This window comes from Pongo pygmaeus, chromosome 19 (assembly GCF_028885625.2).
Source record: "Pongo pygmaeus isolate AG05252 chromosome 19, NHGRI_mPonPyg2-v2.0_pri, whole genome shotgun sequence".
NCBI lineage: Eukaryota > Metazoa > Chordata > Mammalia > Primates > Hominidae > Pongo > Pongo pygmaeus.
In genome coordinates, this window is record NC_072392.2 from 7,034,572 (window position 1) to 7,049,332 (window position 14,761).

The window sequence follows — 14,761 nt, forward strand, 5'->3', positions numbered from 1 at the left end:
CAGACCTTGTCGCAAAAAAATAAAACAAAACAAAACGAAAAACTGGCCAGGTGTGGTGGCTCACACCTGTAATCCCAACACTTCGGGAGGCTGAGATGGGCAGATCACCTGAGGCTAGGAGTTTGAGACTAGTCTGGCCAACATGGTGAAACCCCGTCTCTACTGAAAAAAAAAAAAAGAAAAAATACAAAAAATTAGCTGGGCATAGTGGTGCACGTCTGTAATCCCAGCTACTCGGGAGGCTGAGGCATGAGAACTGCTTGAACCTGAGAGGTAGATGTTACAGTGAGCTGAGATTGTGCCATTGCCCTTCAGCCTGGGCAACAGAGAGAGACTCCATCTCAAAAAAAAAAAAAAAGAGTAGAGAAAGAAAGCTTTATTTACAGAAGCAGGTGAGGGCCAAAGTTTACTGACTCCTTCTCTACAATAATAGAATCCTGTGTTTTTAGCTAGAATGTGGCCTCATGGAATAAAGTTCATTTCTCAGCCCCATTTGCAGCTATCTGTGGCCCTGGGACTAATTCTGATCAAAGAGATATAAAGTGAAGTGGTGGAAGTGTCTGCATAGACAGAAAGAGAATACGCCATTCTCCTTCCCTCTTACCCTTTCTCTTGTCCGGAATGTGTCAGGACAGGAGGGGCAGACATCTTGGAACATGTGATGGAAGCCACAGATTGAAACAATGGAGCAACAAGGTAGAAACAGCCAGAGTCCAGAAAGATTTCATCATAAATCAGAGCTGAACTTTCGCTGAGTGTTTTTTCTGCATTGTGTAATTGTTTTCTTTTGTACACTTTTAATCTATTTTTCTGTACTCTCTAAATCTATTATATTAACAGATTTTTCTTATGTTAAACCATCTTTGAATTCTTGGCATATATACTACTTGAACATGTTATCTTTTTTATTTTTTGTTTTTGTTTTTGTTTTTAAGATGAGTCTGGCTCTATCGCCCCAGCTGGAGTGCAGTGGTGTGATCTCAGCTCACTGCAAGCTCTGCCTCCCAGGTTCATGCCATTCTCCTGCCTCAGCCTCCCAAGTAGCTGGGACTACAGGTGCCTGCCACCACGCCTGGCTAATTTTTCGTATTTTTAGTAGAGATGGGTTTTCACCATGTTAGCCAGGATGGTCTCAATCTCCTGACCTCATTATCTTCCCACCTCAGCCTCTCAAAGTGCTGGGATTACAGGCATGAGCCACCGCACCTGGCCATGTTATCTTTTTTAATGCTGCATTGGATTTGATAGGCTAATATCTGATAAAAGAATTTTAGGCCGGGCATGGTGGCTCAAGCCTGTGATCCCAACACTTGAGGGCGGATCCAAGCGGGTGGATCACTTGAGGCCAGGAGTTCGAGACCAGATTGGCCAACATGGCAAAACCCCATCTGTATTGAAAACACAAAAATTGGCTGAGCATGGGTGGCTCATGCCTGCATTCCCAGCACTTTGGGGGACCGAGGCGGGTGGATCACAAGGTCAGAAGTTCAAGACAGTGTAGGGAGACCCCCTGAAACTATTGCTATGGAATAAAGATGAAATGCTCCTGATTACTGCAAATACAAAATTGCATGCAGAATTGTGTAAAGACAATGCCAGGCTGGGCTTCCAGAATGAGCCAACAGCGCGTGATGTGCTTCCCCCTGCAGAGAGCCTATAAATGGACATGCAGTCAGGGAGGTTTCATATCTCCCAGATTCCTATCCCAGAAAAGCAGATGTTCATAGCTCTGGGAGTGGAATGCCACCCTTGTGGAGAGCCTATAAACGGACGCATGAGGGGCACCTGTTCATGTGGATAAGGTAGGGTTATAAATGCCCTTATCTTGCCACAGCTCTTCTAGGCCTCTTTAGGGTTAAAGCATACTCCCGTCTGAGAGTTTTTGGTCTAACCGGTTGTCTAGCTTCACATCCTGTTTCCACGGATTGTTTGTAACCAGCTTTTGCTGCAACTGTTACTGCTGATTAATATCTTGCTAATCATAGGTTAAGGATAGACTGTGTTTCTGTTTTAAGGCTCTGTTAGAAATTGCTGACGCACACACTATATTGTATATTCTTATCTCTATATACTGTACTTCTGCATACCGATGTTATGTTGAAGAATTACTTCATCCCCATGTGACCATCTCACCTCATAATCAAACGACCCTAAATCCCTCACTAACCTATTCCCACCCTCACTAAACTTCATAATAAATGCTGGTATATCCAGTGCATTGGCGGCATCACAGGACCAAAAGGCGGTGACCCCTCTGGACCCAGCTTTCACTGTCTTGGGTGTGTATTTTATTTCTCGACCTGCCGATCTGCCTGGGAACAAAGAAAAAGCCTCGTTGCATTGCAGGCTGCTGGCCAGATCCCGCAATAGACCAGCCTGGCCAACATAGTGAAACCCTGTCTCTACTAAAAATACAAAAAATTAACCATGCTTGGTGGTGGGCGCCTGTAATCCTAGTTGCTCGGGAGGCTGAGGCAGGAGAATCGCTTGAACTTGAGAGGCAGAGGTGCAGTGAGGCAAGATTGCACCACTGCACATCAGCCCGGGTGACAGTGTAAGACTCTGTCTCAAATAATAATAATAATTATTATCATCATCATCATCATAATTAGCTGGGCATGATGGTGTGCACCTGTAATCCCAGCTACTCAGAAGTCTGAGGCACAAGAATCGCTTGAACCTGGGAGACAAGTTGCAGTGAGCTGAGATCACACCACTGGACTCCAGCCTGGGCAGCAGAGCAAGACTCTGTCTCGATTAAAAAAAAAAAAGAAGAAGAAGAATTTTACATTCCTGGTCATTATAATGAAAAGCCTCCATTTGGAAATTGTTAAAGCTTGATTAATGGCCCGGTATTTGCTCAATTTTTTGAGAATGTCTCAGTATACTTGAAAAGAACAGGCATTCCACTGGGTATGGGGGCTTATGGCTGTAATTCCAGCTGCTTGGGAGGCTAAAGCAGGAGAATCACTTTAGCCCAGGAGTTTGAGACCTGCCTGGGCCACATAGCAAGACCTTTATCTCAAAAAAAAAAAGGGGGGTATTTCGTATTTGGTGAGTACAGTGTACTAAATGTGTCCATTAGATCATAATAGTTCAATCTGGGATTCAAAACATCTGTATCCTTATTGTTTTGTCTGCTTGATCTATCAATTACTGAGATATTTTATAATCTATTATGAATGTAAACTTGTCTGTTTTCTTATACCTCTAAAATTTTTGTTTCACATATTTTGTGGCTATGTTATTCAGTGCATGCATATTTAGTACTGGTGTATCTTCCTGTTGAATTGAACCTTTTATCGTTAGGAAGTGATCCTCTTTATCTCTAATAATACTTTTTGTTATAAAGTATACTTCATGGCTGGGTGTGGTGGCTCACGCCTGTAATCCCAGCACTTAGGGAAGCCAAGGCGGGTAGATCATGAGATCAGGAGTTCAAGACCAGCCTGCCCAAGATGGTGAAACTCCATCTCTACTAAAAATACAAAAATTAGCCAGGTATGGTGGCGGGCATCTGTAATCCCAGCTACTCAGCAGGCTGAGGCAGAGAATTGCTTGAACCCGGGAGGCAGAGGTTGCAGTGAGCCGAGATCGTGCCACTGCACTGCAGCCTGGGCAACAGAGTGAGACTCCATCTCAAAAAATATATATATAAAATAAAAATAATAAAAATAAAATAAAATAAAGTGTACTTCATATGATAGTCATTTGGTTGGAATTTGACCAATGTGTCTTTCATCATTTTGCTTCCAGCCTGTTTCAGATGTGGCTCTTGGGCATATAGTTGGATTTTATTTTTTATTCTATCTGGAAAGTTTTTTTGTCTTTTAACAAGATAACTTGGTATATTGCATTTAATAAAATCAGCAACATATGTGGATTCATAACCAACCTTTTGTGTTTTTTCTTATCTACCTCTTCTGGGTTTTTTTCTCCTTTATTCTCTTCCTTTAGTTTAATTTTTTTCTTCGTTTTTCCTGCTTATAAGTTTGAAAGTTATAACCCGGCTTCTAAGAGATTTGCCTAAAAATTACAATAATGGCAGGAAAAACACTGTATTTGCTTTACTGTTTTAAATCGGGAAGTGTTATGTAATTATATCCCCTATGTCTCTACTTATGTAATCTTTCTCCTTTCTAAAGTTATGTCTGTGTCTCCCTTTTTTCTCCTTCATATTTATTTTATTTGCCTTTTTTTTTTTTTTTTTGAGACAGAGTCTTGCTCTGTTGCCCCAGCTGGAGTGCAGTGGCGCAATCTCGGCTCACTGCAACCTCCACCTCCCTAGTTCAAGCAATTCTCCCGCCTCAGCCTCCTGAATAGCTGGGATTACAGGTGCCCGCCACCACACCTGGCTAATTTTTTTGTATTTTTAGTAGAGACGGAGTTTCCATGTTGGTCAGACTGGTCATGAACTCCTGACCTCAGGAAATCCGCCCATCTCGGCCTCCCAAAGTGCTGGGATTACAAGTGAGAGCCACCACGCCCGGCCTTATTTGCCTTTTTTAAGCATCAAATTTTACTTTTTTTGATCATATCTATATTTTTATTTTCTAGTTCATTATTTCTGCTTATAGTTTTATAAGTTCTTTTCTTCTACTTTAGGGGATTTATCTTATTATTCTGTTTCAAGTTTCTTGAGTTGAAACAGCATATTTCAAGTCAGCCTTTCTTGTTTTTTAGTAAAAGTGTTTATCTTCGAGACCAGCCTGCCCAAAATGGTGAAACCCCATCTCTATTAAAAATATAAAAAATTAGTCAGGCGTGGTGGCGGGTGCTGTAATTCCAGCTACTCGGGAGGCTGAGGCAAGAGAATCCCTTGAACTTGGAAGGCGGACGTTGCAGTGAGACGAGGTCACGCCATTGAACTTCAGCCTGGGCAAAAAGAGCAAAACTCCATCTCAAAAATAAATAAATAAAAATAAATAAATAAATAATAGAAGTGCTTATCTCTACTTACATTTTCTCCCGAGAACTACTTTGAGCATCCCACGGTTTCAGCAAATGTAGTACTCTTGTAGTTCATTTCTAAATCGCTTGATTTTTTCATTTCGATTTTCTCTTAAACTCAGAATTACTTATGAAGTAATACAAAAAAAGATGGTGAGAAAATTATATGTTGATAGATCTCTTCTTGGCTGTACTTTCACGTTCATTTCTAACTTTATTTTACTGTGTGGTCAGAGCATTGCTCCTTTTAGGAATCACTTGAGGTCTTGTTAATGGGTGAATACTTTGGCAATTTTCGTTCACAGTTCCGTGTCTGAATCGGTTAGTCCTAACTCCCATCCTTGGTTGTTGATTCTATCCGCTTTGTTGCTTCTGTTCCGCAGTACTGGTTTTCCTAGTATGTTTGGTGATTCTTGGTTGTGTGTTTGTTGTATCTGCTACCTGTCTATGAACGCTGCTTCTGTTTGCTGTAATGAATGCAAAGGACACCAGTGAGTTTCATTCGAAGTTGTTGAAGCACTCAACAAATTCGGGTGGTTCTGCTGGGCGCAGTGGCTCACGCCTGTAATCCCAGCACTTTGGGAAGCCAAGGGGGGGGCAGATCACTTGAGGTCAGGAGTTCGAGGCCAGCCTGGCCAACATGGTGAAACCCAGTCTCTACTAAAAATACAAAAATTAGCCGGGCATAGTGGTGCACTCCTGTGATCTCAGGTACTCGGAAGGCTGAGGCAGGAGAATCGCTTGAACCCAGGGGGCAGAGGTTGCAGTGAGCTGAGATCGCGCCATTGCATTCCAGCCTGGGCAACAAAGCAACACTCCATCTTACAAAAAAAAAAAAAAATTCGGGTGGTTCTCCTCCTGGGGGTATTGCTCCAAGTAGGATGGCCTCCAGTAAGATGGCATGTTTACAGCTGGGACACAGAGAACAATAATTTGCCCAAACTCACATATCTGTAAATAACAGTCTGGCCATTCTGGCACAAAGCCCACACAGTTCTCATGATGCCACAGCGCCCACCAAGGCTTCGTAATGCCAACCAGCCCACTCCTGCTTCCGAATCCCCAATAACCAGACAACTCACAGAAGGTTTAGGTATATTTCTTTTTACTCTTAAAAAAAAAAAAAAAAAGTTGACAATGATAACCTGCAAACTGCAGAAAGCGCCACAGGTTTCAAGCTCCTCACCTTCCAAACATCACCCTATCCTTCCCCTTCCCTTAAAATCCTAGATGAAAATCCCCGAGAAAGCAGAAGAGGCCCCCAGATGGGTGGATTCCCAAACCGGGACCCCTGCGGCAGGTCGAGGCATTGAAGAAATAAATTAAAGGAGAGGTGGCTCCTGGCTGGCCTTGTCCAGCTCTGTCTCGCAGACCCAGCGGTAGGGCCTCTGGCAGACGTCGTCGTTCCAGCGGCCGTCGTCCGTGAAGTGGGCACAGTCCTCGCCTCCTCCGAGACCGTGGCCGTACCAGTCGTCCGGCTGCTCCGGCCTCCAGTTCCTGGGGACAAAGCCAGCTGTGGGCCCCAGGAGGTCGGATCCGCAGGCGGGTCGCTCCAGACCCCTCAGCCCAGGGCCCCAGGCGCGAAGGCGGCCGGACCCAGGCCGAGGGAGGGCGCGCACTCACTTGAAGCCCGTCTCGTAGTCCGTCCCATCCACCCACTTCCAGGGCCCGTTTTGGTCGTGGAGGCCCATCCAGGTGTTCACAGGGCCTGTGTGGTGCTGGACAAATTTCTGAGGAGAGAAGAGGCGGGTGGTGATCTCTCCGAGGCCAGCCAGCCTCCCAGACCCTCCGGGTCCTCACCTGCTCCTCCCAGGACGTGACCACCACCAGGTGCGCGTCCTCCAGCCGGCAGTAGTTGTCGGCGTCGGCCCAGGCCTTCCCGGAGCGAGAGAACCAGTAGCAGCTGCGCTCGTGCTCCACCCAGTTGACCGGGCAGCAGGCCCTTTCTGAGCCTGAGCGGGAGAAACGGGGCGCAGGGGCTAAGCGCTGCCCAGAGAAGGTGGGAGGCAGAGAGCGGGCCGGGCTGGCCTCCTTACCATTGCCCTGGAGCGCCGCCATCTGACACCTCAGGCTCCGCAGGTCAGACACGAACTGCTTCACGTGGAGCAGCAGGCTGGAGTGATCTGGGGAGATGGGGCGGAGGGGAGCGGGAGGAGATGCGGCACCACGGGGAGGGAAACGAGGTCAGCCCCACATCCTCTTGCTGGAACCCGAACACCCATCGCATTGCCCCAAACAGCAGCGGAGTTGGCCTGAGAGAACCCCATACACACACACACACTCCTACACACGCAACACACCCTTACACACACACTCACACAGACACACACACACTCACACAGACACACAACACATCTTAACACACACAATATACAAAACACACACACACACAGACACAACACACCCTAACCCACATATACAAAACACAACATACACACAACACACCCTCACACACACAAACACACCCTAACCCACATACACACACACGGACAACACACAAAACACAACACATACAACACACCCCAACCCACAGACACAAACGCAGACAACACACAAAACACAACACATACAACACACCCTAACCCACAGACACAAACGCAGACACACAAAACACCTACAACACACAACACACAGACACATAACACACCCTAACCCACAGACATCCACAACACACATAACACACCCACACAACACACCCTAACTCACATACACACTCACACAACACACACAACACATCATACACAACACGCCCTCACACACACAACACACCGTAACCCACATACACAGACAACACACAAAACACACAAACACACAACACACCCTAACCCACATACACACACAACACACAAAAAACACACCCTCCCACACACAATACACCTCACACAAATACACTCACACACAACACACCTTAACCCACATACACACAACACACAATACACCCTCACATGCACAACACACCTTAACCCACATACACACAACACACCCTTACACACCCACTCACACACAAAACACCCACAACATACACCCTCACACACACACACGGAACACACCCTAATCTACAGTCACGACACACACAACACACCTTCGCCCACACTCACACACACATACACAACACACACAACACACCCTCACCCAAACACACACAAAAACCACAACACACCCTCACACAGGCACACACACCCTCACCCACATACATTCACACAATGCACACCCACACATACGACACACCCTCACCCACTACACACAACACACACAACACACCCTCACCCACAACACACATTTTCACACATGCACACACAATGCACATTCACACAACACGCACATACACACACATGCACATTCACACACATATACTCACATGCACTTACACATATACTTACACACATTCTCACACACACGCAACACTAACACATACACACGTTCTCACACACATACACTGACACACACATTCTCACACACATAAACACACAGACTCACACTCGCACACACCCTCCACTCCCTCATTTTCACACACATAAACACACAGACTCACACACACACACACTCCCTCTCATTCTCACTCAGACTCACACCCCCATCTCATTCTCACACACACACACTCCCTCTCATTCTCACACACACACAGCCTCACACACACACTCCATCTCATTCTCACACTCACAGACACACACACTCCCTCTCATTCCCTCACACATGCAACACACACTAACACACATACACACTTTCTCACACACATACACTGACACACACATTCTCACACACATAAACACAGACTCACACTTGCACACACCCACACTCCCTCATTCTCACACACATACACACACAGACTCTCACGCTCACACACCCATCCACACTTCTCATTCTCAGACACACACACACACTCCCTCTCATTCTCACACTCATAGACTCTCTCACACACACACCCCCATCTCATTCTCACACTCAAACACACACACCCCATCTCATTCTCACAGACTCTCTCACACACACTCACAAGACACACCCCATCTCATTCTTACACTCAGACTCACACACACCTCATTCTCACACACACACACTCCCTCTCATTCCCACACACACACACAGTCACACACACACTCCATCTCATTCTCACACTCACACACACTCCCTCATTCCCACACACAGTCTCTTTTACACACCATCTCATTCTCCCACTCACACAGACTCACACACACACATCTCATTCTCACACACAGACTCACACACTCCATCTAATTCTCACACTCACAGACACACACACACACTCCCTCTCATTCTCACATCCACACACACGCTCTCATACACACACTCAAAACACATTCCCTCTCATTCTCACACAGACTCACACACACACACTCCCTCTCATTCTCACACACATCCACACACACTCTCACACTCTCTCTGTTTCTCACACAAACACACACACACTCCCTCTCATTCTCACACACATCCACACACACACTCACACTCTCTCTGTTTCTCACACAAACACACACACACTCCCTCTCATTCTCACATCCACACACACTCACACTCTCTTTCTCACACACACACACACACACACACTCCCTCTCATTCTCACACACATCCACACACACTCCCACACTCTCTCTCTCACACAAACACGCGCGCGCACACACACACACACACCCCCTCTGACCTTCACTCAGGTCCTTCTGCTGTTTCTCCAGCTGGGACTCCAGAGACTTCATCTTTCTTCCCACATTGCCTCCTGCGGGAGAGACTGGCTCAGCGTTCCCGACAGCCCCCCAGCCCCAGCCCCAGCCCCAGCCCCAGCCCCAGCCCCAGCCCCAGCCCCGCCCCAGCGCCCTCACCCTGGGTGCTCAAGCCCTTGACCTGGGCCTCGGTGCTCGCTGTGAAGTTGCTGAACGTCTCTCTCAGGCCCCGCAGCTCCTTCTGCAGCTGGGAGTCTGGCCAGGAGAGGGTGCAGAGAGAAGAAAATGGGAGCGCTGTGTCCACCACCACCGCACCCACCACTCCCTCGCCACGGTCCCCCGTCAACACCCCCCAATGTCGCCCCTTCCCTGCCCACCCCTGGAGCACCCACTTTGGGATCCGATCACACAGACAACCACCAGCAGCAGGAGGCTGAGGCCCAGGGAGAGCAGGAGGAGGCGAGGTCCGGAGCAGAGACGCTGCAGGAGGGGCTGAGAAGGAGGTGGCCCTGCAAGAGGAGGGGGTGTCAGGAGCGCGGGGACAGAGCGGGGCCTGGCGCAGCTCCAGGGTCCTAAAACGGGAGCAAGTTAAGGCGGCCCTAGTAGTCTAGGAGGAACCATGTACATGAAGAAATGCGGGCGGTGGGCGACCCTGCAGGGCCAAAGGCAACTGGAGATCGGGGAGAAAAGAGGGCTGGGGAAGGGGGCTAAGCGCTGGGCCGCCCCATCCCACCGAGGCCCTGAGCTTTTGCTGACACCTAATGGCATGACTGCGTCACTGCAGCCAATCCAGGAACCTCAGTCCACCCCCTCCTCACGCGCCTTGAAACGCAATTGAGTGGCCCGCGCCTGGGAGTCGCTGCTTCCCCTGAAAGTGGGGAAAGGAGGAAGGTTTCTTTCTCTGTCCATGAATTCCACTCGTCTTTGGCTGCGTGCAGGGAGAGAAGGTGCAATAGCTACCCTTCAGGCCCTCAAGTCTTCCACCCAGTAGGGGGAAGAGACACGTTAGCCCTGTCCCCTGAGAGCTGGAGGGTTGAGGGGGCCCTCCCTGCCAGGTCTCCTCCGCTGCCGACCCTCCTTGCGTCAAAGTGCGCTGCACCCCATCCCCCACGAACTTCATCCTTGCTCAGCCTAAACAATTCCGTGCTCGGAGGACAAAGAAATGGGTGAAGGGGAATTTGTTTTTGAAGCAAGAGAGTCTCGTTCTCCCTCAGGTCAGAGACCCCTCATCCCCCCTCACAGACTCCTCAGACCCTTCGCAGAAACCTTTCCCCCCTGCACCAAACTGATCACTGACACACACACGCACACGCACGCACGACCGGGGTCCCTGGGTGGTGTTGGAAGGGGAAAGGAAGAGGGGGCCTGACTTCGTCATAGGAAGCCGACAGTGACCTCATCTCTCCAGCTTCCAGCTGTTCCCACACCCCCTGGGTCCACCCCCGAGGGCCAGGAGGCACAGGAAAGCTTTGGGCACCTGTCATCAATAAAGGGACTCCAACCCCACACCCTGCCCCTCTCCTGAGAGAGGCAGCTCCGACACCTTTCCCAGTGTTGGGGGAGGGAGACAGACCCAGAGAGAGAGCCAGGCTCACGGGCAAGAGTAGAAGCTGTGGCTGGGGGGTGGAGAACCGCCAAATTCTCGCCTTGCAGAGGCAGGGCAAGGTGGCCCTCACCTTTTCTGAGCTGATGGTGGTCACTCTCCTCATTGTCCAGATGCTGAAGGTCTTGATACTCCTTGGTCATGATAGGGCTGGCGCTGGACCTGGGACTGAGTCAAGCCTGAGGCTGGGGCTGAGGTGGGAGCTCACCAGGACTAGAGCAGGAATGAGGGGTCCATCTCTTTACTCCTATCTGACTGACAGCTCCATCATGGAGACCCTTCTTCTTTCTTTCTTTTCTTTTCTTTCTTTTCTTTTTTTTTTTTTTTTTTTTGAGACGGAGTCTCGCTGTGTCCCCAGGCGGGACTGCAGTGGCGTGATCTCAGCTTACTGCAACCTCTGCCTCCCGGGTTCAAGCGGTTCTCCTGCCTCAGCCTCTCGAGTAGCTGGGACGACAGGTGCACGCCACCACACCCGGCTAATTTTTTGTATTTTAGCAGAAACGGGGTTTCACCGTGTTGCCCAGGCTTCTCTCAAACTCCTGAGCTCAGGCAATCCACCCACCCCAGCCTCCCAACGTGCTGAAATTACAGGCGTGGGCCACCATGCCCGGCCGAGACCTTTCTTCTTTCCTCCATCCCCTCCGAGGCCTGACATCCAGAATCCATCCTCTGATGTTTCCCACCCAGCACCCCCCAACACACCCTGGGTTCCCTCCACACCCCTGCACCCCCAGCCAGCCTCCCGCCACCTCTCTTCCCATTTTACTTGCTCGGGGTCTCAGGGTCTGACTCCCAGGTTCTTCAGTGTTGTGCAGATGCCGGACTAAGGAGGGGGGCTGAAGCTTGGAGAATGGGGGTGGGTGGACAGCCGTGGACGATGGGAGGGGAGCGGGCAGGGTCCATAGGAGGGCCCTGGGCCCCGGTGTCTCTGTGTCTGCGTGTCTATGTGTCCAAGCACGCCAAACGTGGCATCTCCAGTGCCCGGGACTTTGGACAGTAAACAGAGGTGGAAATGGATTGGAACTTAGGGGAGTGTGGGGGTGGGAGTGGGGGATGGGTTGCCTCTGCTCTCCTCCCCAGGAGGAGAATCACGTTGCCCCCACACATGCCAGTCACCTCACTCTTCCGTGCACCGTTTGGGAGGGGTGCCAGGCCAGGAGGGGCTGGGGTGGGATTTGCCATATCCCCCCTCCCTCCCCGTTTCGCTTCCTGCCTCTAAATTCCCCAGAACTGTTGGTGTCTCCAAATACCCCTGAGCAGGATCAGAGGGACCGGTTCTCTGCTCTTGCCCAATCCAGACCTGTGACCCTGGCACCTGAGCCGCAGGCCCCAGTTTCCTGTGGGGCTGAGCCCCAGGCTCCCCAGCTCTGGCCTGACTTGCTTCCCTCTCCTGGGGAGTAAAGTCCTCCATGCAGCATGAGGGCGGGTTTGGTTCCAGGAGAGGCAGGAGAGCCTCCGCTGGGACTGGTGCCAGCAAACCTCCACTCACTGCTACTGTGTGCCTCAGGTGACTGCGTTCATGAACTTCTCTCATTAGCCTCAGAGCACATCCCATTTCACAGATGAGAAAGCTAAGGCCCTGCAAGGTAAGAGCTTGCCCAGGGTCATGCTGCAAGGAAGCAGCAAAGGGTAGACTAGAACCTGAGCAGCCTGACTCCAGGCACTGCGTTCGGGCCCCAGAACCACACCCATCACACAGAGCCAGGATCCCATCCGGTTGACACAGCTGGGCTCCAGTGTCCCAGAGATGCTAAACCATGGTCCCTCACGGCCCCACGGGGCTTCAGAGAGAGCCATGTGAATCTGAATTGTGCTCACTTGGAAATCAGGCAATATTAAAGATAAGTCTTGGCTGGGCGCAGTGGCTCACGCCTGTAATCCCAGAACTGTGGGAGGCCGAGGCGGGCGGATCACCTGAGGTCTGGAGTTCAAGGCCAGCCTGGCCAACATGATGAAGCCCCATCTCTACTAAAAATACAAAAATTAGCAGGGCATGGTGGTGCATGCCTGTAATCCCAGCTACTCAGGAGGCTGAGGCAGGAGAATCGCTTGAACCCAGGAGGCGGAGGTTGCAATGAGCTGAGATCATGCCACTGTACTCCAGCCTGGTGACAGAGCAAGACTCCATCTCAAAAAAAAAAAAAATAATAATAATAATAATAATAAGTCTCAGCTGGCTACAGTGGCTCATGCCTGTAATCTCAGCACTGTGGGAGGCCGAGGTGGGCGGATCACCTGAGGTCAGGAGTTCAAGACCAGCCTGGCCAACATGGTGAAACCTCATCTCTACCAAAAATATAAAAATTAGCCGGACGTGGTGGCAGGCACTTGTAATCCCAGCTACTCGGGAGGCTGAGGCAGGAGAATCATTTGAACCCGGGAGGCGGAGGTTGCAGTGAGCTGAGATCGCGCCATTGCACTCCAGCCTGGGGGACAAGAGCAAGACTTCGTCTCAAAAAAATAATAATAATAATAATAATAATAAGTCTCACTTTAGGCCCAAATGTGAAGTCATCCAAATCCCATTTTACAGTTATTTCAGTGAGAAAACAAGGCTTGAATTTTGAGAGATTTCAATGATGTGAGATATTCAGGAACACATCTCTTGCATAAAATGTGACAGCTCTGTGAGTGCCCTCTTTTGTCTGTGTCCTGACAACCACCATGTCATTTACATGTGCTGGGACAATGGCCAGTGATTTTCTTGACTGTTGGGCTGTTAATTAAACATTCTCTAATATAATCACTTACAATGTGGCTTATTCAGGCAAATGAACCTACATTATTTCGGTCGGAATAGTGGTCACCCGACTGGGCACGGCGGCTCATGCCCGTAATCCCAGCACTTTGGGAGACCGAGCCGGGTGGATTACCTGAGGTCAGGAGTTCGAGATTAGCCTGGCCAACATAGTGAAATCCCATCTCTACTAAAAATACAAAAATTAGCCAGGCATGGTGGCAGGCACCTGTGGTCCCAGCTACATGGGAGGCTGAGGCAGGAGAAATGCTTGAACCTGGGAGACAGAGGTTGCAGTGAGCCGAGATCGTGCCACTGCACTCCAGCCCGGGCAACAGAGGGACACTCCATCTCAAAAAAAAAAAAAGGATAGTGGTCACCCTCGCAGACATAGTGACTAGCCAAGAGCCCAAGAGGCACATCGGGGATGACGGAGAACTTCAGCTCCCAGGTGTGGATGCTGGTTACACCGTGCTGGTGTTCAGCTTGCAAAGCTGCAGAAAGGTATGCAGTTATGATATGTGCATTTTTCTGTTTGCACATTATACTGGAGTAAGAGGCTTTCAAATCTGATTTCTACTCTATAACCACATTCCCCAAACTCATTGATTAGGGAGCAGTGCTTGGATCAGTGCTGAAAAACACCCTCCAAAGCCAATAACATTTATTATTATTATTTTTTTTAGAGATGGGGGTCTCACTGTGTTGCCCAGACTGGTCTCAAATTCCTGGCCTCAAGTAATCCTCCCTCCCCAGCCTCCTGAGTAGCTAGGATTACAGGTTCGTGCCACCACC

At 49.5% G+C, this 14,761-nt stretch overlaps 1 protein-coding gene across 4 annotated transcripts; it reads right to left on the minus strand.

Moving 5' to 3' along the window:
• Window positions 1-6,038: 6,038 nt before the first annotated feature.
• Window positions 6,039-12,521, minus strand: ASGR1 (asialoglycoprotein receptor 1). 4 transcript variants are annotated; one of them, XM_063656929.1, is made up of 9 exons: window positions 11,996-12,521; window positions 11,303-11,397; window positions 10,019-10,135; window positions 9,786-9,881; window positions 9,611-9,682; window positions 6,987-7,073; window positions 6,751-6,902; window positions 6,574-6,680; window positions 6,039-6,447 (listed from the first exon to the last, which is right to left on the minus strand). In XM_063656929.1, exons 2-9 carry the CDS (start codon window positions 11,370-11,372, stop codon window positions 6,273-6,275), a joined length of 876 nt encoding a protein of 291 aa, XP_063512999.1. In that variant the 5' UTR covers window positions 11,373-11,397; window positions 11,996-12,521; the 3' UTR covers window positions 6,039-6,272. The 4 variants fall into 4 exon arrangements, with proteins under 4 accessions (XP_063512999.1, XP_054314057.2, XP_054314058.2 ...); XM_054458083.2 differs by having other exon boundaries at window positions 6,048-6,447; window positions 11,303-11,442; window positions 11,996-12,520; XM_054458082.2 differs by lacking the exons at window positions 11,303-11,397; window positions 11,996-12,521 and adding an exon at window positions 10,449-11,032 and having other exon boundaries at window positions 6,041-6,447.
• Window positions 12,522-14,761: the final 2,240 nt, after the last annotated feature.